This window comes from Nicotiana tabacum, chromosome 2 (genome assembly GCF_000715075.1).
Source record: "Nicotiana tabacum cultivar K326 chromosome 2, ASM71507v2, whole genome shotgun sequence".
NCBI lineage: Eukaryota > Viridiplantae > Streptophyta > Magnoliopsida > Solanales > Solanaceae > Nicotiana > Nicotiana tabacum.
In genome coordinates this window covers 99,477,889-99,501,831 of record NC_134081.1, presented here as the reverse complement: position 1 = coordinate 99,501,831, position 23,943 = coordinate 99,477,889, and the positions used below count along the sequence as shown (strand labels likewise).

The following is a 23,943-nucleotide window of genomic DNA, read 5'->3' as shown; positions in this document are numbered from 1 at the left end:
GCCGAGACGAGGTATCCACACCTCCAAAAGTTGACCCTGGCTTTGGTCGTAGCTTCATGAAATCTTAGACCCTACTTCCAGTGCCACCCCATATTGGTAGTCACGACTTTCCCCCTGAGGAGTGTTTTGCATAAACCCGAGATGTCGGGCAGATTGGCCAACTGGGCCATAGAGTTAAGCGAGCATAATATAACTTATCAACCACGAACGGCGATAAAGTCGCAAGTACTTGCCGACTTCGTCGCCAACTTCAGCACAAAAATAATGCCTAAAGTCAAAAGAGAAGCCTCCCATATTTCCCTCCAAATACAAGACCTATGGGTTTTGTATACCGATGGCGCCTCTAACGCATCAGGGTCTGGACTGGGACTCATGCTCGAGGTCCCGACAGGTGAAGTAATTCGCCGGTCCATAAGATGCCCGGACATGACTAACAATGAGGTCGAGTATGAGGCTGTGATGGCAGGACTAAGGTTAGCACTCAAGTACGGAGCTAAGCGAGTCATCCTACACTGCGACTCTCAGCTCAACGCCAACCAAGTCACAGGGACTTTCCAAATCAAAGAGCAACAACTACAAAAATACCAGTCCGAGATCTGCAAGCTATTACCCAAATTCGATGAATGACAGCACGACCAAATCGCTAGAGCACAAAATATCGAAGCAGACGGCCTTGCCAAACTAGCAGCAGCCACTAAAAGCATAACCGGAGAAGGAAACATGGTCACTCTCCTCCACTCATCGATCGATAAAGTCGAGGTAAGAACTATCAACCTAACCTGGGACTGGCACAATTGTATTGTTGCATACTTACAGGACGGCGTGCTCCCAGATGATAAAAAAGAATCCAAAAAACTTCGAATGCAGGCGGCCAGGCACAACGTCATAACAACGGCCTGTACAAAAGAAAGTATGGCGGCCCCTTAGCAAAATGCTCAGGCCCGAACCAGACACGACGTGTTCTAGAAGAAGACCACGAAGACCACTACGGAGCTCATTACTGCAATCGAGCTCGGGTCAGATGCCTCATACGAGCGAGCTACTACTGGCCCACCATGAAAAAGGAGGTCGCCGACTTTGTGAAAAAATGTGAACAATGCCAAAAATATGCCCCCATGATCCACCAAGCGGGCGAGCACCTCCACTCAGTCACCTCACATTGGCCTTTTATCAAATGGGGGATGGATATCGTCGGCCCCCTCCCACCAGGGCGAGGTAATGTATGATTTCTTTTAGTTTTAAATGACTATTTTTCTAAGTGGGTGGAAGCAGGTGCATTCGCCCAGATTCGCGGGTAAGAAGTGATCGCCTTCATATGGAAGAATATTGTATGCCATTTTGGCCTCCCCAAAGAAATCAGTTGTGACAATGGGCCTCAATTAACCGGAAAAAAATCACCGAGTTCTTCGAGAAATGGCATATCAAAAGAATACTCACCACGTCATATCATCCCGCGGGCAATGGGCAAGTGGAATCCTCCAACAAATCAATACTGAATATCATGAAGAAAAAGCTCAAGAACGCCAAGGGACTATGGCCGGAAGTGCTATGGGCATACCGCACAACGCCGAAAACAAGTGCAGGAGAGACGCCTTACTCATTAGTGTATGGGATTGATGTAGTAATACCAGTCGATGTCGGAGAACCAATTCTAAGATACTCCCACGAGAGCGGGTCGAGAAACGATGAAAGTAGAAGGCAGGACCTCGATGAAGCCGAAGAACGGAGAGATATGGCTTACTTAAGGATGATTGCCCAAAAACAATAAGCAGAACGCTACTACAACAAAAAAGCCAAGGTCAGACTAGTCAAAGTCAGGGGACTATGTGCTCAAGGCCAAAACACAGGCAAACGAGGACCCACATGAAAGAAAACAGGGAACAAATTGGTACGGCCCATACAAAATCACAGCAACATCAAACAAAGGGTCATTTCAACTGGAAACGATGGAAGGAAAACTACTACCAAAAATCTGGAACATCGCCCACCTCAAGTACTTCAACTTCTAAGGAAAAATGTTCTCCGAGCCGTACTCTTTTTGCCTCACCTGAGTTTTGTCCGAATTGGGTTTTCTCGGGGAGGTTTTTAACGAGGCGACGAGGAGGACATTTCGAGTTAAGCACGAGTAGGTAAGGACACGAATTGACCAGTTCATCGCCTGACCTCTCGAATACTTCTCCAGGTCGACCAATGAAAGGACTAGATAGACTGGGACTGGAATACCAACCCGAAAAATATGTAAACTTCTCCAATATATATGTAAGCAAAGCATACAAGTACATGATGTTCGCCTATGTCTCCACCAAATTAACGCTGCATCAATTAAGATACCACATTCGACCTCGGTCGAATCAACTCACATTCAACCTCGGTCGAACTAATTAAGAGTAACATTCGACCCCGCTCGAATCAACTCACATTCGACCTCATTCAAATTAATAAAGAGTAACATTCGACCTCGCTCGAATCAACTCACATTCGACCTCGCTCGAACTAATTAAGAGTAACATTCGACCTCACTCAAATAAACTCACATTCGACCTCGTTTGAATTATTAAAGGGTAACATTTTACCTCGCTCGAATCAACTTACATTCGACCTTGTTTGAATTAATAAAGAGTAACATTCGACCTCGCTCGAATTTAACTCACATTCGACCTCGTTCGAATTAATAAAGAGTAACATTCGACCTCGCTCGAATTTAACTCACATTCGACGTCGTTCGAATTAATAAAGAGTAACATTCTGCCTCGCTCAAATTTAATTCACAGTCGACCTCGTTCGAATTAATTAAGGTGAAATTCGACTTCGTTCGAATTAATTAAGGTGACATTCGACTTTGTTCGAACTAATTAAAGTCACAATCGACCACGTTCGAGTTAACGCCTGCCAACACAGAGTTCTTCTAATAAAGCAACCAAACGAGGAAAATATCCAAGACAAAACAGAGAAGATTCAGAAACAAACAACAAAAGTAGCATTCCAATTCAAAAGATATCTTACAAAGGCTGAACAGACGCCTACAAAAGTAAAAACAAAAGATACAAAAAGTATAACTACTCAGCAACATCGTCCCCACCGCCGTCCTCATCGTCCAAGTATTCGTCATCATACCAAGCACCTTTCCCAATCCCATCCAAGTCATCTTCACCATCACCAGCCCCCGGCATAACGGGATCATAACCACAGGCAGCCCGAGTTGCGCGCACCTTAGCACGAGCATCCTCAAACTCAACCTCAGAAACTCTCCCTGTCATCATCAAGTCCCTGAATATGTCTAGCCAGGCCTCGGTATGGATCCATTTCTCGTACAAATACCACAGAATCTCGGTATAAGTAGAAGTATGAGGGGAAGACGGTCGAGCCAACAGATGTGCCTTTTCGGCCTCGAGAACGGCGATATGATCATTGAGGTTCGAAACCTCTTTCTCAAGACCCCCAATCCGCTCATCAAGCCTTCCTCCCTAAGCACGATCATATCCGCATCACTCGCCCGCTCAGATTGGAGGGCGCAGTTGGTATCTTCCAATGCTACCACCTTCGCCAAAGCCTCCACCCTGCTCTTCTCGGCCTTCCCCAACTTTGCCGCCTTTTCGATCACCTCGTCACTTAAGTTGTTGGCTCTGATCGAACTCTGCTCAAGTTTAGCCCGCAGGGATGCCACTTGAGCTTGAAGGTCGGCACACTCAGCCTTGACCCCCTTGCTCAATTCGAGCTCATCCTCTTTGACTCTAAGTGCTCCCTCTAGCTCGTTGCATTTGCCGATGACTCTCACAAGCTCATCGTCTTTCTACTTCAACTCATCCCTAAGGGCCTGGAAGTTGTCATCCACACCAAATCGGATGCAGATCTCACGATTCTTGGCACGGTACTCACGGTACTTCCTCTCTATTTTCTTAAAAATAGCCTTCCACTTCTCTTCTTGGCGGGCACTCTCAATCTCCAAAATGATAGTCTAATGAAAAAGAGGAAGTAGAAGAAGAAGGAAGTCAGCCTAAAAAAAGAAGAGGAAGAATGTAAGGCACGAGAACTAGAAAGATCATAAACTTACCCTCAAGGACATTTCGGATATGCCCGATGACAGAGCAGTATCATCGAACGTCTGTAATGTCATGCCCTCGATGTTAGAGCAGAGAGGACCCAAAGAGGGAACCATGTTCTCTGTATTCACCAATAAGTCGCGGTCAAGGGGGATGACTATGGTGCAAGTGGATCCCTCTAGCCTGACCTCCACCCGAGTAAACCCTTCAGTGAACATCCGCACCTATTCAGGGTCGACTTCAGAATCGGTCTCGTAGCCATCCACGGCCACACTCTTCCCTCTATCCTCGATTGACGAAGGAACGTCAGCCTGTCTTGAACGTGATGGATTGCTCCTCGGCACGGCCTAGGTAGCCTCTGGTAGACCTTCTTCTTCGACAATGACCTCGGGCAGAGGAGCATCTTCTACGACCTCCACAGGCTGCGAAGCCATAGTAACCAAATCCACCGCACTCTCCGATGCGGCCATGGACAATTCAGGGTCGCCCCTTGTCGACTCTTCGGCTCCAGATGCCCCGTCACTGACTTCCACCCTCATCCTTTTAAGTGGAATCAGTCCCTCCTCACTCGGTGATGACTCGTCTACCAAGTGTGACAAAGGGGAAGCTGGAGTCTCCGCCGATGGGGCCGCCGCTCGTCTACTAGGCTTGCGCAGTACCGAGGTCTGAGAAGAAGTAGTCGCTTGAATGGACCTGCCTGCAGTCACACCAAGTAGAGACCCTGTCATAGCATTTGGCTGATGAAAAGCGGGGGTATGAGCCTTCACTCTTCTCGAAGCTCTCCGACCTGACAAAAAAAAGCAGAAGTTAAGCCAACCCCGCCACAGAAGAGAAGAGATGGAAAAGAAGACAACATGAGGGCCGAAGAAACAAGATTTCAAAATAAATGACTCACCGGTCATAGAAGGTTTACGCCCAAACTTCTTATGGAACGCCAACCATTCACGGATCCCTACCATGTGGGGCAAGACTTGACTTACCCAATCGTGAATGTCAGCAACCAAACTCGATAAAGGTAGAAGTAGAAGGAATTGCTCCAACCAGAAAGAAGAATAAGGGTGCGAGAATGGAAGCAACAGGAGCAAGAATACAGGAAGAAGAAGAAGAAGAAGGGAGGAAAATATGCTGGTTCAAATGCTAGAAAACATAAAGGATCACAAGAAGGGTTCCCAACCCCTATTTATAGAGGAAGATGTGTAATAATGACGCATAATGCTGTGACGTCAGTCTGAACCAATGTCACGATAAGTTATGGCCTGCAAAGTGCCACGTTACCATCTCGACCATGATCTTCACTACTCGACCTGCCCACCTGAATTTCTCGACTACGACTAATGAAGTATGCTCACCGAGGTCGACCAAAAGATAACCTCGTTAAGCAGAGGGACTAACTGTATGGGTCGAAATCAGACCGAAGAAATTCAGCATGAAGAGATGATTATCATGAGCAATTCGGCCTAGGTCGACCAGTAATTAACAGAACGTATCGCCAGGCGGTCAACCGCGGCCGAGGTCGAGTAGTGTAGGTAGTAGTAACAGTTAGTTTTGTATTGGGATCTTTTGAATATTCCCCATGTTTGTACTTTTAGGGTTCTTTGGGAATATTCCTTAAAAATAGAATGAGAGATAAGATCAAGGTTAGGTAATATTCTATGTGATAAGAACTCTTTTGAAAATCAAGCTCTCTAGAGAAATACAAAGAACACCTTTCTGAAGAGATTCATCTTTTTGGATTATTCATTGTCATTCCACCAGATCCGAGAAAGTCTTCCATATTCTCACATATTCTTGTCATTCATCATTGTCAGAGAAAGGAATCATCCACCTCATTCAATATTGGGTGAATCTTCCTCTCTATTTACATTTGGTGTCATTTATTGCTATTTAATATCTGATATTTCTAATACATTATTGCATTCGAAGCATTTAATACTCAATGCATTAAATATATCGTGACACTATCCACATCTCTTACATTACTTAACCCAGATCTGAAGTTATTATATTTAACTAGGATTAACCTCTTAAATAACCGATTAATTAGTTTAGCCAAAGATTATCACTTTTTGGACAAACAACATGGACATTAAGGATTCATATAACTGACCTCAAAATTGAGTTGTAGTTGTGGTTGTACTTAATATTCCTTGAGTTTTATCTTATAGCATTGTGGTTATACTTAATATTCCTTGCATTTTATCTTATAGCATTGTGGTTGTACTTAATATTGAGTAAGGCATGCAACAACATCTTATAGCATTATCTTGCGATTTTACAGATTATGCGAAATATGTGGGAAGACAGAAAAAAATGTGCAAATAAGATTAGAGGAGATCATGTGCAAACAAGATTACAGGAGAGCAGAATAATGGTGATTGAACGAAACCAACGGCAAGTAGAACCCAGAAGCTCATACACAACCAGTTCATACCCAGATGTTCATTATTGTAGATGTAGTTGTAAGCTATTCTGCTTATCTCTCGTATTTGCCTACTTTGTAATAGCAGGTCTTTATTTTTTTATAAGTTGATCGTAGTAACTCGCCATTAAAGTTTTTAATTAGCCGAAAATACAATTTTCAGTACCTATTTAGTGATGTGGCATCTATTAGTTTTAGGAAAAAATACTGAAAAATCAGAATTAAGACTTGGATCTATTTAGGATCCAATTATAGTTTCTTGAATTCTTTAATAATTTTATTACAACTGTAGTTTACATTTTTCCATAGATATTCTTTGCTTTCTTGCTAGCAATAGAATTCTTATTCAATCCTTAATTTTGTGCTACAGTCGATAGCTTACAGTATGTTTAATCGTAATTTTTTTTTAGATAAAGCTTGATTCTTGAGTCTTCTTTTAAAATCATTTTGCCCTAAAACTTGACCAAGAAGAATTGTAGAAGGTTCACATAAATCCAAACATCATTTGAAGAATGAAGAATTGCTCTATCACACTATTCATGTTACCTACATTCTGATGTACGTGTTAATATGTTGAAAGAGGAGAGGAAAAAGATGAGAATAGAAGGGTGTTGATAGGTTATATGCATTCTTGTTATGTTTTGATGATCAAACAAACTTGATGATAAGAACCAGATAAGGAACCTAATAAATATCCTCAAGTACGTAAGAATAACAAGTCTCAAGCTGGGAACGTGAATCAACTCTTCAGAGTCAAAGAAACAACAGGGGAACAGATGGACACCAGTTCCCTTGGTGACTATACCAGTCAACCCCCAACAACTGTAAAGTTGTTGCCTGCACACGCAATAGTGCAAAACGGTGCAACAATCAACTTTATTGGGAATGCCCTTGTACCAAACATGCTTGCATTATTCAAGTGATGTCACCTATGTAATATTAACATTGCATCAAAGGAAAACATCACTTGAACATTGAAGAATCCATCCAGCATTCTCTCAAGTGTGTGCGTCAATCCTGCAAGTGATTCTCAAGGACATCAAGAACAAAGAACAACATAACAAAGGACCAGTTCTCTGTATTGAGTTATTACATGTCCTTAGTTGTGTTGCACATTTTTTAAATTACTTTACCTGTGATTCCTACTTAGCTTAGTTAGAAGCATTGTGTAGGAAACTTTTGTAAAAACATAAACCTTGTGTTTGTGTCTTGGCTAGAGTTAGTCGAGTTGTAAGCTTTGCAATAGAGTTATTACAAAGGGGCTTGTAATAGAGTTGTTACAAGTTAGTGAGGGATTAAGAGGTTAATTCCTAGGTTACAATAGGTTGTAATCTGAAGTTTGCTCAGTAGTGAAGTTGAAATCCTACAAGGGTAGGTCGTGGTTTTTAATCCCGTGAGCTGGGAGTTTTTCACGTAAAATTCCATTGTGTTATTTACTTACTGCAGTGTGCGTGCGTTCAGTGAAAACTAATAGAAAATCTAGTTCTCTATATAGTTTGGTGGACCCTTAGTTTCTATCAATTGGTATTAGAGCGGGTTCTTTCTATGAGGCTAACACCTAGAAAGGATCCTCATGGCTGCTCTACCAAACTTTGAAGAAGGTCAATCTACCTAAAGACCACCAAGATTCAATGGCCAATACTATGGATAGTGGAAGACAAGGATGCATGATTTTATCATGGCTGAAGATTCAGAGCTCTGGGATGTTATCTGCGATGGACCCTTCGTCCCTATGAAGACCAGTGGTGACCCAGCAGTAACAGTTCCCAAAACAAGAAAATAATTCAATGATGTTGATCGCAAGGTCATAGACAAGAACTTTTGAGCAAAAACAATTCTTGTCTATGGTATTGGACCAGACGAATACAACAAGATTTCAGCATGTCAGTCTGCTAAGGAGATCCTGGAAGCTCTCCAAATAGCTCATGAAGGGAAAACTCAAGTCAAGCAGTCGAAGATTGATATGCTAACCACAGAGTATGAGCTCTTCAGGATGAAAGATGATGAGTCCATTCAGGACATTCACACTCGCTTCACCTCTATCGTCAATGAACTCCATTCTCTAGGAGAATCATTCCAAGGAACAAACTTGTCAGGAAAATACTTAGCATATTGCCAGTTCCTGGGAAAGTAAAGTAAATGCTATCATGGATGCAAAGGATCTACAGAAGCTGACCATTGATGAGCTCATTGGGAATCTGAACACTTATGAAATGAAGAAAAAGAAGGACAATGAAAGAAGAGAACCCAAAAGGGAGAATAACCTGGTCTTCAAGACAGACAACAATGAATCAAGTGGTGAGGATGCTGATATGGCTTACTTGACAAAGAGATTTCATAAAATGGTTCGCAAAAATGGAGTTATTCCAAAATGGGGCAGCTCCAGCAAGAAAAGAGGCTATAACCTATGTCATAAGTGTGAAAAGTCATGACATTTCATCAAAGATTGCCCTCTCCTCAAGCAAGATCAGTACAAATACAACATAGACAAAGCAGCTAAAAGGAACCAGGTTCCTGACAAATGATTCCAAAAAAAGATGTTGATGACAACGTTATGAAACAAGCTCTTGCTGCATGGGGAGACTCTTCCAGCGAATCTGGTGAAGATGATGAAAAAGGTGAAAGCTCTATAATGGCAATAGAAAGTGAAGTAACCGAATATGACTCTATCTTTGCCCTGGTGGCACAATCTGACGACAATGAAGATAATGATGATGAGGTAAACTTTCTAGATGTTCAAAGAAATCTGAAGTCTTACTCTTCAAAAAAAACTTATGTCCTTGGCAAATATTTTAATTGATGCTTATCACAGTCTTATAAATGATAAAAATGCTTTAACTGTGGAACTAGGAGAAGTAGAACATAAGAGGGATGATCTAGTAGTTGTTGTGGTCGATTTAAAAGAAACCATTGAGAGTTTGGAAAAAGAAAAAGATGCCCTAACTGAATTAATTGTAAACATAGAACATGAGAGAGATGACCTAATGGTTGTTGTGGTTGATCTAAAAGAGATCCTTAAGTGTCTTAAAGAAGATAAAGAAGCCTTAATTGAAAAGGTAGCTAACATAGATCATGAGAGAGATGAGCTATTAGTAGTAGTTGTGGACCTAAAGGAAACAACTGATGAACAAAAATGATAAGGTAGTCATGAGATTACTCGAAAGGGAAAGGAAGTTGCAAGTGAGGAACATCTTAGGATTGAAGATGAGTTAAAATCAGTAAAATCTAGTCTGTGTGTTGAACTTGAGAAAAACAAGTAACTTCAGGAAGATCTAGGAAGAGTTAAGAGTGATCTAGAAAAATCAATTAAGTGGACATGGTCCTCTGATGCTATCACTTCCATGTATAAGAACAATGGGGGAAACATGCAAGGAATAGGGTTCCAAAGGGAAAAAAATCCTTACAACCCTCATAGCAAGTACCTTATTGTACCTGATAACTAGCTCTGTACTCATTGTGGTAACACTGGGCACTTTAAGGAAACCTATAAGGCCAAATTTCAGTCTCAACAGAAAAACAAAGTTTTTTCTGAAAAGGTAACTACTGCTAAAGAACCTGGTCCCTCATATAAAAAAAGTGTGATGCCTGCTTGGACCAAGAGAGTCCCGATTCATCCCTTTCCTCATTACAAGGGACCCAAACTTGTTTGGGTTCCTAAGTCTAACCCTTGATTTTCTTGTGCAGGGAGTAGTGAAAGGGAGAAGCCAACAATGCTACATGGATAGGGGCTGCTCGAAGCATATGATTGGAAGCACAAATGATTTCCTTTCACTCAAGGCCCTGCAAGGAGGGAGTGTGTCCTTTGGAAAACGGAAAAAGGGATACATTCTGGGAGTTGGAAGGATTGTAAAGTCTCTCTCTCACTCAATTGAAAATGTGTACTATATGAACGGGTTGAAGTACAGCTTGTTGAGTGTCTCCCAAATCTGTGACAAGGGAAACAAAGTGGAATTTGTGTCAAAAATATGCATAGTCACAAATCTTGTGGCTGGTGAAGTGGTTTTGGTAGCTAAAAGATACAAAACATCTATGCTGCTAACTTTGAATCCCTGCAAAATAGGGATCTCAGTTGTCTGAGTGTTGTAGATGATGATGTTGAACTATGGCACAGAAGACAAGGTCATGCAAGCTTTACATTACTAAAAAAATTGGTCAAGAAGGACCTGGTTCGTGGCCTGCCCAAGGAAAGCTTCAAGGATCACAAGGTGTGTGATGCATGTGTAAAAAGAAAGCAAGTCAGATCTTCTTTCAAGCCCAAAAAGGAAGTTAGTACCTCAAGGCCACTTGATCTCCTCCATATGGATTTATGTGGACCTATGAGAGTTCCAAGTAGAGGAGGAAACAAGTACATCTTCGTAATTGTGGATGACTATTCAAGATTTACTTGGACTCTGTTTCTCAGAACTAAGGATGAAACCTTTGAAGTATTTTTTGCATTTGCAAAAAAGATCCAGGTGAAGATGAGCCATAATGTAGCAAGTATAAGGTCGGATCATGGCACAAAATTTGACAATGCCAAATTCGACGAATTCTGTGCTGAAAATGGCATCACTCATAATTTTTCAGCTCCAAGAACACCTCAACAAAACTGTGTTGTGGAGAGGAAAAATAGGACCCTTGAAGACATGTAAAGAACAATGTTGATTGACAGTGGTATTGCAAAAAACGTATGGGCAGAAGCCGTCAACACTGCATGCTACTTGGTAAACAAGTGCATGATTATGTCCCTTCTGAACAAAACCCCATATGAACTGCTGAACAGGAGGAAGCCCAAGCTGACATATATAAGGACATTTTGGTGTAAATGTTTTGTCCTCAACAATGGCAAGGAAGCACTTGGAAAATTCGATGCCAAAATTGATAAAGGAATCTTTCTGGGCTATTCATCACAAAGCAAAGCCAACAAAGTATACAACAAACGAACTCAATGCATTGAGGAAAGTATACATGTGATCTTTGATGAATCTCACCACTTATGTGGGAAGGATTCACATGATAAGATTGATCAAGATAGAGAACAGTCAATTGTCCCTGGTGAAGCTGACATGATGAGCCACGTCAAGGAATTAAATGATAATGGTGCAGTCATATCTCCAACTAATGGGGAGGAACCTGGTTCCTCAATCACAACAACTGAAGCTGAAAATAGAGTTGTTAATGTTGTCCAAGGCACCCCACATGCTGAGGTGATAAGCAGAACTCACGACAACCAAGGATCACTTTCAGAAATACCTGAACCTTCCCACAATGAGGTTCAAGTGTCTAACTGGAAACACAAAAGTTCACATCCTTTTGAAAATGTGATCACTCTTCTTAACTCAAGAATTCAAACCAGATCAAAGACAGGAAACTTGCTTGCCTTCTCAGCTTTTCTCTCTCAAATTGAGCCCAAAAATATCAACGAAGTATTGAAAGATGCTGATTGGATTACGACTATGCAAGAAGAACTCCATTAATTTGAGAGGAACAACGTATGACACCTGGTTCCACGACCTGCTGATAGAACTGTTATAGAAACCAGGTGGGTATTCAGAAACAAACTTGGTGAGTTTGCAAACACAACTAGAAATAAGGCAAGGCTAGTAGTTCAAGGTTACAATCAGGAAGAATGGATTGACTATGATGAAACCTTTGCTCCAGTTGCTCGAATGGAGGCCATCAGAATCCTCATTGCCTTTTCATCTCATATGGAATTCAAATTGTTCCAAATGGATGTCAAAAGTGCATTTCTGAATGGCTTTCTAAAAGAAGAAGTCTTCGTCAAGCAACCACCTGGATTTGAGAATCATGAGCATCCTAGGCATGTTTTTAAACTTGACAAGGCATTATATGGGCTAAAGCAGGCTCCTCGTGCTTAGTATGAAAGGTTGTCCACATTTCTTCTTGAAAATAGTTTTACAAGAGCAAAAATTGACAATACCTTATTTCTGAAGAAATGAGAGAGGAACCTGCTCATTGTGCAAGTCTATGTTGATGACATCATCTTTGGAGAAACAAATGATTCGATGTGTGAGGAATTTGCAAAACTTATGGAAAGTGAGTTTGAAATGAGCATAATAGGGGAATTAAATTTCTTCTTGGGATTACAAGTCAAGCAAACTCCCATTGCCACTGCTACCCGTCTGGACATAAATGAACATGTTTCTCCTGTAAATGATACCATGTATAGAGGTATCATCGGGTCACTCTTGTATCTCACAGCAAGTAGACCAGATATTATTTTCAGTGCGGGACTTTGAGCTAGGTTTCAGTCTAATCCAAAGAAATCTCATCTGAAAGCTGCCAAAAGAATCTTGAGGTATCTCAAAGGCCCAGGAGACACATGCTTCCAGTAGTTCCCAAAGCATAGAGGTTTCCCGTCTGATAAAGGAAAATTTTGCTCTAGGGAAATAGGTTGAGGATCGGAAGGAAAGGTTGCTAACGAGAAGGTGTCTGCAAATGATCGAATGGAGATCCTTCTTAGAACTCTTGCCTCTTCCTCTGCCTCCAGTGCTCCCCCTTCCAATGCACCTTAACAGTCGTTCCCTTCCCAGTGTCAGGTTCTTAGTGCATGTCCTCTGTTTTCTTTTCTTATGCTTAGAGATGTTTATGACCGGTACCTTTTTGTTGTTTTTATTTTGTGGATGATTTGGTAACAATGGAACTGCTCCCTGTTTTATTTCCAAAACTTAATGATAATTTGGTCCTTTTGTTGTGCATGTCTTTCTCTTTTGCTCTGTTTTTTTGTTATGTTGTGTGCACACATATGGCATGAGTTAACCAAGCTAGACTTCTTTTTGATTCTTGCTTGCTACTAATCTTTTTATGATTCCAAAAGGGGGAAGATAAATTAAAGGGGAACAATATAGGGAACAGATTCAGGGGGAATTCTGGTTCTTAGGGAGAACTTCAATTATAAGTTTGTCATCATCAAAAGGGGAAAATTTATAGGTTATATGGATTCTTGTTATATTTTGATGATCTAACAAACTTAATGATAAGAACCAGATAAGGAACCTGACACACATTCTCAAGTACGTAAGAATAACAAGTCTCAAGCTGGGGACATGAATCAATTCTTTAGAGTCAAAGAAACAATAGGGAAATATATGGACACCAGTTCCCTTGGTGACTGTACCAGTCAACCCCCAATAACTTATACAGTTGTTGCCTGCATACGCAACAGTGCAAAACGGTACAGCAATCAACTTTATTGGGAATGCCCTTGTACCAAACATGCTTGCATTATTCAAGTGATGTCATCTATGTAATATTAACATTGAACCAAAGGCAAAACATCACTTGAACATTGAAGAATCTATCCGGCGTTCTCTCAAGTGTTTGCGTCAATCCTGCAAGCGATTTTCAAGGGCATCAAGAACAAAGAACAATATAACAAAGGACCAGTTCTCTGTATTGAGTTATTACATGTCCTTAGTTGTGTTGTACCTTTGTTAAAGTACTTTACCTGTGATTCCTACTTAGCTTAGTTAGAAGCATTGTGTAGGAAACTTTTGTAAAAACATAAACCTTGTGTTTGAGTCTTGGCTAGAGTTAGTCGAGTTATAAACTTTGTAGTAAAGTTATTACAAAGGGAATTGTAATAGAGTTGTTACAAGTTAGTGAGGGATTAAGAGGTTAATTCCTAGGTTACAATAGGTTGTAATCTAAAGTTTTCTCAGTAGTGAAGTTGAAATCCTACAAGGGTAGGTCGTGGCTTTTAATTTCGTGAGCCGGGAGTTTTCTGAAGTTTTAACTTCAATACCACATAAATGGGGTGATTTGTGAGGTGTCCAATTTTTCGCGTGCACTGATTATAGAAAGACCTGGTTCTTCTAAGTGTTCCTTAACCTACTATTGTTGAAATAGTAAATACGGAAAGTAAAGAACACAAGTATTTTTAAGTGAAAAACACCCGGCTCAAAAGGTGAAGAAACCACGACCTACTACTCAGTAGGATTTTTCCAAACACTTCACTAAATCACTAAGCCAAAACAGCATTTGCAAAATACTTTGTAAACCTAAGGATTAACTCTTAAGCCGTTGTGGCAACCGGCCTCTAACTGTTGCGACAACTTCAAGTTATCTCTAACTTGAATACTCTAAGTACCTATTACAATTGCTTCTAGATAAATCTGAAAGGTACAATATGAAAACACCTACTACAATTGAACTAGAATAAAAGACAGATACTTGGAACTAGTTCTTCTATCTGGTTCATGTAGCTTCAGGTTTGCACACTTGAATCACACACGAATTGCTTGCAAAATGCCTTGCTATTTTGCTCTCAATTCATGTTTAACTTCGGCTTTTGTGCGTACATGTAGAATGAGAACATCCTGCAATATATAGAGTTAGTAGATGAAGAAACCACTAGAGTTCTAATGCTACTCTTCCTTGGTGGAAGAGTTCTAGTTGTTCTCAACTTCTAACTCCTCCCTTATCTTGGATAGTGTTCTCTTTGAGTAAGGAGTCCTTCTCCTTATCAATTATGTAACCTTTTCAATCAGGAGATATCAAATATACCAAGTTAAACTTATCTCCTTCATGTGCATCCTATATGCTCGAATCTACCTGTATCTGTGTACACAGGGGATGGACATGGTTCATGCCTGAGCTTCCTTTGTCAATCTTCAAAACAAACCTTCACTTAGGCCAACAAATCCCCCATTTTTTATGATGGCAAACTCTTTGCTTTTCATAAGGTTAGGCCCTGTTTTAACTTAGTTTAACATCATCACAATGTTAGAAACATTTTACTTTTTTATCAATTATCATCAAGGACCATGTTCATTAGGTTATAAATATCACTGTTCAAAGTGTAAGCACAACCTTTTTCCCCCTTTTGGGATCATCGAAAAGTTGCATAAACAAGTAAGATAACCAGATTTTAAAAATTACTCATGGCCACTGGGGATACTTTAAATGCAATCATGGATTAATCATCATATATCAATCTGAGGATATTAACCATCAAAGAAATATAAACAAACAGTTAGAGTAAAAGACAGTGAATTTAATTGATGATTGATAAGATCCTACCACAAGGCATAAGATGAAATAAAAACATTGGAATCATGAGCAAAAGCAACAAAAACAAATCTCGAACTGGGTCACTGGTTGATCTACACTAGGCTAGGAGGCTTAAGGCTGGGAAGGACCAGGTGCTTAGTTTTTGGCTTGGAGTAATTTCAGCATATCCTGAGGAATGCCATCATTCTTCTCCTTTTCTTTTTCTAGCTCAATTCTGAGATCATCTCTCTCAGTCTCCACCTCTGTCAACCTCTTCTTCAGCCTATCAATCTCAGCATCCTTAGCCCCATTTTCCTGCACCAAGGCTCGCACTTTGCTATTCACTAGTACCTTCTTGGATGAACCGGGTTCTTTAGGAGTGGTTTGGACTTCATAGCCACAAGCAGTCAGAGTATTTGCCGCAAAATGATCCTTGTTTGTACCAACCTCCCATTTCTTCATAGGTACCTTGAAATTTGCAAGTACAGCCGTGAGAATTAAATCCATATGGTATGGAATGAATCTTGGGGCCATTTAGAACCCTATCAAGAAGCTGGATTATAAACCCAGGCCAATTAATTTGCCTCCCACTGTCCAGACATTCGATAAGGACCAAGTCCATGAATGTGGCAATGGGCCTCCTTTCCTGCCTCAGCAGCACACATTTGTTTACAAATTCGAACAACTCTTTGTGGGATGGATTCATCTCACTCTTGTATACAGCCTTGGGCTCAAGTTCCTCTTCATTGCCACTGAATTTTCTAGTAATGGCAAGGGCAGTAGGTAGATTATCTAGGTTTGTACACTTGAGCTTCTTATAGTCTTTGTACCCTTCAGCAGGTACACTCAAAATCTCTCCCAGCTCCTTTGCATCAAAAGTGACTTTCACTCCTTTCACCGCACTGGTAACCCTTCCATCTTTTATCTCACAATTGGCCATAAACTCTACAATTTCATTTCTAGCCAGTCTGCCATCCATCTAAAGGACCATGTCCTTCCAGCATTGCAATTGTAACTTTTTCAAAAGCAGCACCATTCCTTCCTCTTCCAAGTCCCTAAGGAGTCTGCCTTTCAATATAGTCCTCTTTCCAAATTTGACCATCTTGTCTTTCTCAACATCATAATCATCTTCTTCTTCTTTTCCACTCCATTGTTCTTCCTCCGCAATTTTCACTTTTCTTGATTTCACAGTATACCCGATTCTTTTTGCCAAAGTGGATGGTTCAGCGGACTCTGACTTTGAAACAGACTTCTTAGTGGAAGTCTTGGCTTTCTTGGCTTTAGGAGTTAGAACTTCCACTTCTTCTGTCTCATCTTTATCTCGAAGGACCAGGTCCATATCATCAATGTCAATAGCCTCAACAGGCTCACCCATCTTCTTCTTTCCCTTAGCAACCGCTTTTCTTATACTTTCTTCTAAGGCTTTCTCCAATTCCGCCTCATTCTGCTTCTTGTGGTTCTTCCTCTTGTGGGAGGAATTTCAACAGTGACAGAAAGGGCAACCTTCCTTTTCTTGTTTTCCCTAGCAGTGCCAGGGGTTTTAGCCTTTGAACTTCCTTTCTTCTTTGGATTATAACACTCGATCACTCTTTTCAGTAGGTCTGCAAAGGTTTCCTGTTCAGATGGAACAGGTTCATCTACATTTATCCCAAGTTGAACCAGCCCTCAGCAGCTTCACCTGACCCACTTCCCCCTATTTTCCTCACACTCTCTTCTATTCCAGCAGATTCCTCTCCCCAAACAACCATTGCACATGTTTCTTTGGTTACTAACAAGAGTGGGTGAAGAATCAACCACTCTTTTTCTATTTCCCCTCACAGCACTCCGAGCACCCTCACTCTCCTTTTCTTTTCCTTTTTCATTTTTACCACCAACCCCTCCAGACTCTGTAGTTTCAACACCTACTACCAGTACAAACCTATTCTCCAAATTTGTAGCAACTTCAGAAATTATTTCAGGAGTAACTTTAGGGACAAATGATGCATGTTCAGTGTCAGAAGAAACCGTTTCATGGACCTAGCTAGCCTTTAATTCTTTATCTAATTTCTTAGATAATTTGCTCCCAGCCACAGTCTTGCGAGCAAGAGTTTTAAACTTTACCTTTTTAGCCAGAGGTGTGGTTGAAGGTGTGATAGATGGTGTGGGTATGGGTTCCTTTGGTGGGGATGAAGGATTTTCAGAGGTATTTGCCATTTATGAGTTTGGGAGAATTAGACAATGAGTTTGTGTGAGAGCAGAAGATGAGAGAAGTTTGAGAGAATATTGACGGCTTGAAGGTTTAGAAGTGAAGAAACAAATTAACTCCTAATCAATATAAAGTGGTGGAATTCAATTGAGTAACGACTGCTTTGCAGAAGTCTAATCAAACTGCAAGTTAGTTTGAAAAGACGTTCAAGACTATCCCTAGAATCTAGGCACTAAATGCGGTTAGGATTTCTTTGAAATATAACTGGTTCATTTGTAATAGATAAGTCCAAAAAGGATTTGTGATTAGATGGGACTCTGCTTTTAATCATGATCCAAATATAGTTATTTCAAATTCTGCAAAGTGTAGAATACATACCTAGTGATCTTGACGAACCAGGTTCTTCACTGAGAATCTCTTGTGTAAGTCTAAATTTTCCAAGAAAATAGAGATAATATCATTAGAGAATAACAAGTCATTTTAGCACATGGCACAAGAGTATACTATAGAAAGTATGAGACTGAGCAAAATTTAATCTAATTATATACAAAGTTTACAGATTTTCTAACCCAAAAAAAAATCTTTTTCATTTTCATTTTTTTTATTTTTTTCAATTCTTTTTTCGATTGTGAATTTTGAACTGGTCCTTTTAGGTTATCTTAATCATTCCTAATTCTAACATGTTCCTTTTAAAGTGATCTCTACTTAGAGCTTCTGTAAAGATGTCAGCTATTTGTTTGTGAGTAGCACAAAATTCCACAGTGATCAAACCTTTTTCATAGTTGTCCCTCAAAAGGTGATGCCTAACATCTATATGCTTAGTTCTCTTGTGATGAACCGGGTTCTTGGTCATACTAATTGCACTAGTGTTATCATAAAAAATGGGAATACAACTAACATCAATTTCAAAGTCCATTAATTATTATTTGATCCACAACAATTGACCACAACATGAAGCAGCAACAACATACTCAGCTTCGGCAGTAGATAAGACCACAGAATTTTGCTTTTGGGTGGCCCAAGACACAAGATATGAGCCAAGAAAGTGTGCCATACCTGAGGTGCTCTTTCTATCCACAAGAAACCCTTCATAGTCAGTATCAACATATCCTACTAGATTGAAATTACTACCTTTTGGATACCAAAGACAAAGGTCAATGGTGCCTTTTAGGTATCTCAAAATCTTCTTGACAGCAGTCAAGAGAGACTCCTTTGGATTCGCCTAAAATCTTTCACAGAGGCCTACACTGAAAACAATGTCAGGTCTGGTAGTAGTGAGATACAACAATGAGCCAATCATTCCCCTATACAACTTCTGATCAACAGATGAACCAGGTTCATCTATATCCAACTTTGTAGCTGTTGCAATAGGAGTGTCAATTTCTTTGGAATCTTCTATTTTAAAACTTTTAAGCAACTTTTTTACATACTTCTGTTGATGGATCATAGTTCCATTTGAATTTTGTTTAATTTGTAAGCCTAAAAAGAAATTAAGCTCACCCATCATGCTCATTTCAAATTCACTCCCCATTAATTTAGCAAGTTCTTTACTTAACTCATCGGTGGTTGCTCCAAAGATTATATCATCAACATATATCTGAACTACCAAGAGATCCTTACATTTTTCTTTCAAGAACAAAGTATTGTCAATTTTACCTCTCTTGTAGTCATGCTCAAGAAATTTTTTTGATGATCTTTCATACCATTCTCTTGGAGCCTGCTTGAGCCCGTAAAGTGTCTTGCAAGCTTGTACACGTGATCAAGACATTCCTTGCTTTCAAACCCCGGAGGTTGCTTGACAAACACTTCTTCTTTTAGATATCCATTGAGGAAGGAACTCTTGACATCCATCTGGTGAAGAGTGAATTCCATGTAAGCAGCAAAGACTATGAGGAGTCTTATTGCTTCCAACCTTGCAACTGGATTAAAGGTTTCATCATAGTCTATGACCCTCCTCTTGACTATATCCTTGAACCACTAATCTTGCCTTGTTCCTTGTAACTATTCCATCTTCATCAAGTTTGTTTCTGAAGACCCATTTAGTGCCAATTACTGATTTGTCCTTGGGTCTTGGTACCATATGCCAAACTTGACTTATTTTAAATTGGTTGAGTTCATCTTGCATTGCATTTACCCAGTCTGCATCCTGAAAAGCCTCAGCAACATTTTTAGGTTCAATAAGAGATAAGAAAGCATCAAAAGCACAGCGATTCTTTAATGAAGATCTGGTATTGATTCCAGAGGTTTGATCAGTAATTATGTTCTCAATGGGATGAGAACTTTGATACATGTAAGATTTCTCAACCAGCTAGTTTCCCCTTGATATTCCTTTAATATTTTGTTGCTGAAGAACAGGTTCATGGACAGGTTTCCTTAAGGTTTGAAGATTATTTCATCTTTGTTCTATTCCCCCTGTTATGTTGCCCTGGATGGAAGAACTTGTTATTTCCCATGTTCCTTCCTCCAGTGCAACTTCAGTCTGAGCTGTGGTATCATTTGAGTTTCTTACCAGCCCAATTGCTTCATTATCATATTCCTGCCTCTCAGAAAGAATGTTAGTTTCATCAAAAATCACATGAACACTTTCTTCTACACACATAGTTCGTTTGTTATAGACCTTATAAGATTTGCTATGTGAAGAATATCCTAAGAATACTCCCTCATCACTTCTGGGATCAAACTTACCTAGGGAGTCTTTACCATTATTGTGCACAAAGCACTTGCATCCAAATGCCCTAAGATGGGATATGTTTGGTTTTTTCCCTTTAAGTAACTCATAGGGAGTCTTCTCTACAAGAGTTCTAGTCATGCACCTATTTATGATGTAGCATGCAGTGTTTACAGCTTCTGCCTAGAAGCTATGGGGCAATTTACTAGAAACAAGCATAATCCTAGCCATATCTTCAAGTGTCCTATTCTTTCTTTCAACTATTCCATTTTGTTGTGGAGTACTAGGAGTAGAGAAATTATGATCTACGCCATGCTCATCACAAAATTCAGTAAATTTAGCATTTTCAAATTCAGTGCCATGATCAGACCTATTTGATGCAAATTGATTACCTAGTTGTTTATGAGTTTTTCTAACAAAAGAAGTAAACATGTCAAATGCTTCATCTTTAGATGTTAAAAACAAAGTCCAAGTAAATCTAGAGTAATCATCAACAAGCACCATCACATATCTTTTACCACCTCGGCTTAATATTTTTATTGGACCACAGAGATCCATATGGACCAGTTCCATCGTCCTGGTGGTACTTACCATTTTTTGCATTTAAAAGAGGATCTTACATGCTTCGCCCTTGCACAAGCCTCACAAACTTTATCTTCCTTGAATTTGATGTTAGGCAACCCTATCACCAGGTCCTTGGAGACTAACTTGTTGAGTTGACTCAGACCGGCATGTCCAAGTCTCTTGTGCCAAAGTAGGGGATCATTATCCAACACACTTAAGCAAATGAGGTCATTTTCTGAAAGTGTGGACAGATCTACAACATATATATTATTCACTCTTTTTCCCTGCAAAACAATCTTGTCAGTGGTAAGATTAATCACAAAATATTTGGTAGAGGTGAATGCTAACATGTTACCTCTATCACACAATTGTGATACACTTATTAGACTGTACCTTAGGCCATCTATCAAGTAGACATTCGAAATAGAGTGAGAATCAGTCCAACCCCAATGATCTCACATTTCTTCCTATTTCCAAAGGAGACATTACCTCCTTTGAGGTCCTCAAGTGAAAGGAACTAGTTCTTGCTTCCTGTCATATGCTTTGAGTAGCCACTATCCATGTACCATATCTGGCGGCTCCCCTTCACTTGGACCTGCAAAAGGAAATCAGGGGTTAGTCTTAGGAACCCAAACTAGTTTGGGTCCCTTTCTATAGGCAAAAGGATGAATCAAATTCTTTTTAGCCCAACTTGGTAGCGTATTCTTCCCTTGAATAAATTCTTTGTTCTTTTGACTTGCCTTTTCTTCTGTAGTGCATTCACTTTTATAGTGACATGTTTTACCACAGTGAGTGCAAATCTTGTTCTCACGGAGTGTGAGGTACTTGCTTTAGGGATCCCATTTTGGTGGCAGATTCCCAAAGCCAAGTCCTCTTCTGTTGCTACTATGATGTTCCTGTAGCCATGAAAGTGCATCAGAGGACCTGTTCCATTTACAAGTTCTGTCTAGTTCATGCTTGACCTTGCTTAGATCCTTTGTCAAAATTCTTACCTACTCATCCTTCTTATACAACTCATCTTTTAGTTTACCTACATTTTCTTCTAGAGTGAGTTGTGTGCAATCAGTTGTCTTCTTACCTATTCCTAATTTCAATTTTAGATTTTCATAACTAAGTTCTAGGGCATTTGACTCAAGTGTATGAACCTGGTTCTTCAAAGCGGTATTTTCAATTACAGTTTCACTAACCCTAAGTTCCAGGTTTTTGCACTTTGCTTTCAAAATCACACATTCCTTAGCCAGCTGTTCTTTTTCGTTGTTTACATCCTCAGATTCGTCAATTAAACCTAAAAGTAACTCAGATAGCCTTTCTTTAGACAAAAATTTAATCTTGTCTTTGAGATGAATTACACTTACCTCAGTTTCCTCATCAGATTCTCCAATGGCCATAAGTGCTTGTTCATCTCCATCTTCATCATCTGAGCTTTCATCTGAGCTTTCTCCCCAAGCAGCTACCATAGCTTTTGTTGATCCTTTGTTTTTCTTAGGTTGAACCTGTTCCTTCTTCCTGTTCCTTCGTTCAACTCTTTCCTTCTTCTATTCAATTTCTCATTGAGGGCAGTTCTTGATGTGGTGATCAGTTTTCCCACACTTGTAGCATCTTTCATTGGTTTGTTTTTCATGAATATTTGGCTTGCTGTAGCTTCCACTTCTAGAAGGACCATTTCCTCTCCTTAGGTACTTCTTGAAGTCCTTTGCGATCATAGCCATTTTATTATCTTCTAGATCAAAACCTTCAGTGATTTTGAGTACCAGGCTCCTTTCCTACTTGGGTACGTCCATATTCATGGTTCGCCTTCTAAGTTCATAAGCAGTGAGATTTCCAATTAGCTCATCCAAATTAAGAGTGGCAATGTTCTTTGATTCCTGAATGGCAGTGATTTTGCTCTCCCAAGTAACTGGCAGAACCCTTGTCAAAATCTTCTCAACTCTGTCTTCTTCAGAAATAATCCTTCCAAGAGACTTAAGTTCATTTGTCAGTGTGGTGAACCTTGTATACATCTCTTGGATGGTTTCCCCTTCCTTAATGGTGAAATTCTCATATTGAGAATATAGTAGTGTTCCTCTGGACCTCTTCACTTGAGGTGTTTCTTCATGGGCCACTTGCAGAGTGTCCCAAATTTTCTTAGCAGCGATACAACTTTGGATTCTACTGTACTCGTCTGGACCAAGTCCACAAACAAGCCATTTCTTGGCTTTAGTATTCTTCTCCCATTTCCTCAAATCCTTAGCAGTGCAGTCAGCTCTTGTCTTTGGCACATCAACTCCTTCAGCATTTTTCTTCAGTGTAGCCATTGGACCATCAGTGACAATGTCCCACAGCTCATTGTTTTCTCATATGATGTGATCTCTCATCCTGTTTTTCCACCAGGAGTAGTACTGTCCGTTGAAGAGTGGTGGCCTAGCAGTGGATTGCCCTTCCCAGTTTTCAAGTGGTGCACTCATCTTGATCTTCTCCTAAGGTGATAGCCTCTTCAAGGATAACCTGCTCTGATACCAATTGATGTTTTAACTTCAATACCACACAAGGGGGGAGGAGATTTATATAGTCTCCAATTTTTCGCGTGCACTGATTATAGAAGGACCTAGTTCGTCTAAGTGTTCCTTAACCTACTATTGTTGAAATAGTAAATGCGAAAAGTAAAGAACACAAATATTTTTACGTGGAAAACACCTGGCTCAAAAGGTAAAAAAAACCACGACCTACTACTCAGTTGGATTTTCCCAAACACTCCAGTAAATCACTATGCCAAAACAGCATTTGCAAAACACTTTGTAAACCTAAGGATTAATTCTTATCCCGTTATGGCAACCAACCTTTAACTGTTGCGATAACTTCAAGTTAACTCTAACTTGAATACTCTGTGTACCTATTACAATTGCTTCTAGATAAAGCTGAAAGGTACAATATGAAAACATCAACTACAATTGAACTAGAATAAAAGACAGACACTTGGAACTGGTTCTTCTATCTGGTTCATGTAGCTTCAGGTTTGCACACTTGAATCACACACGAATTGCTTGCAAAATGCCTTGCTATTTTGCTCTCAATTCATGTTTAACTTCAGCTTTTGTGC

At 40.0% G+C, this 23,943-nt stretch overlaps 1 protein-coding gene across 1 annotated transcript; it reads left to right on the top strand.

The window, feature by feature from the left end:
* The first annotated feature begins 8,137 nt into the window (after positions 1-8,137).
* On the top strand, positions 8,138-8,593 carry LOC107801036 (uncharacterized). The gene is made up of 2 exons (XM_016624298.1): positions 8,138-8,204; positions 8,319-8,593. Exons 1-2 carry the CDS (start codon positions 8,138-8,140, stop codon positions 8,591-8,593), a joined length of 342 nt encoding a protein of 113 aa, XP_016479784.1.
* The last annotated feature ends 15,350 nt before the right edge of the window (positions 8,594-23,943 follow it).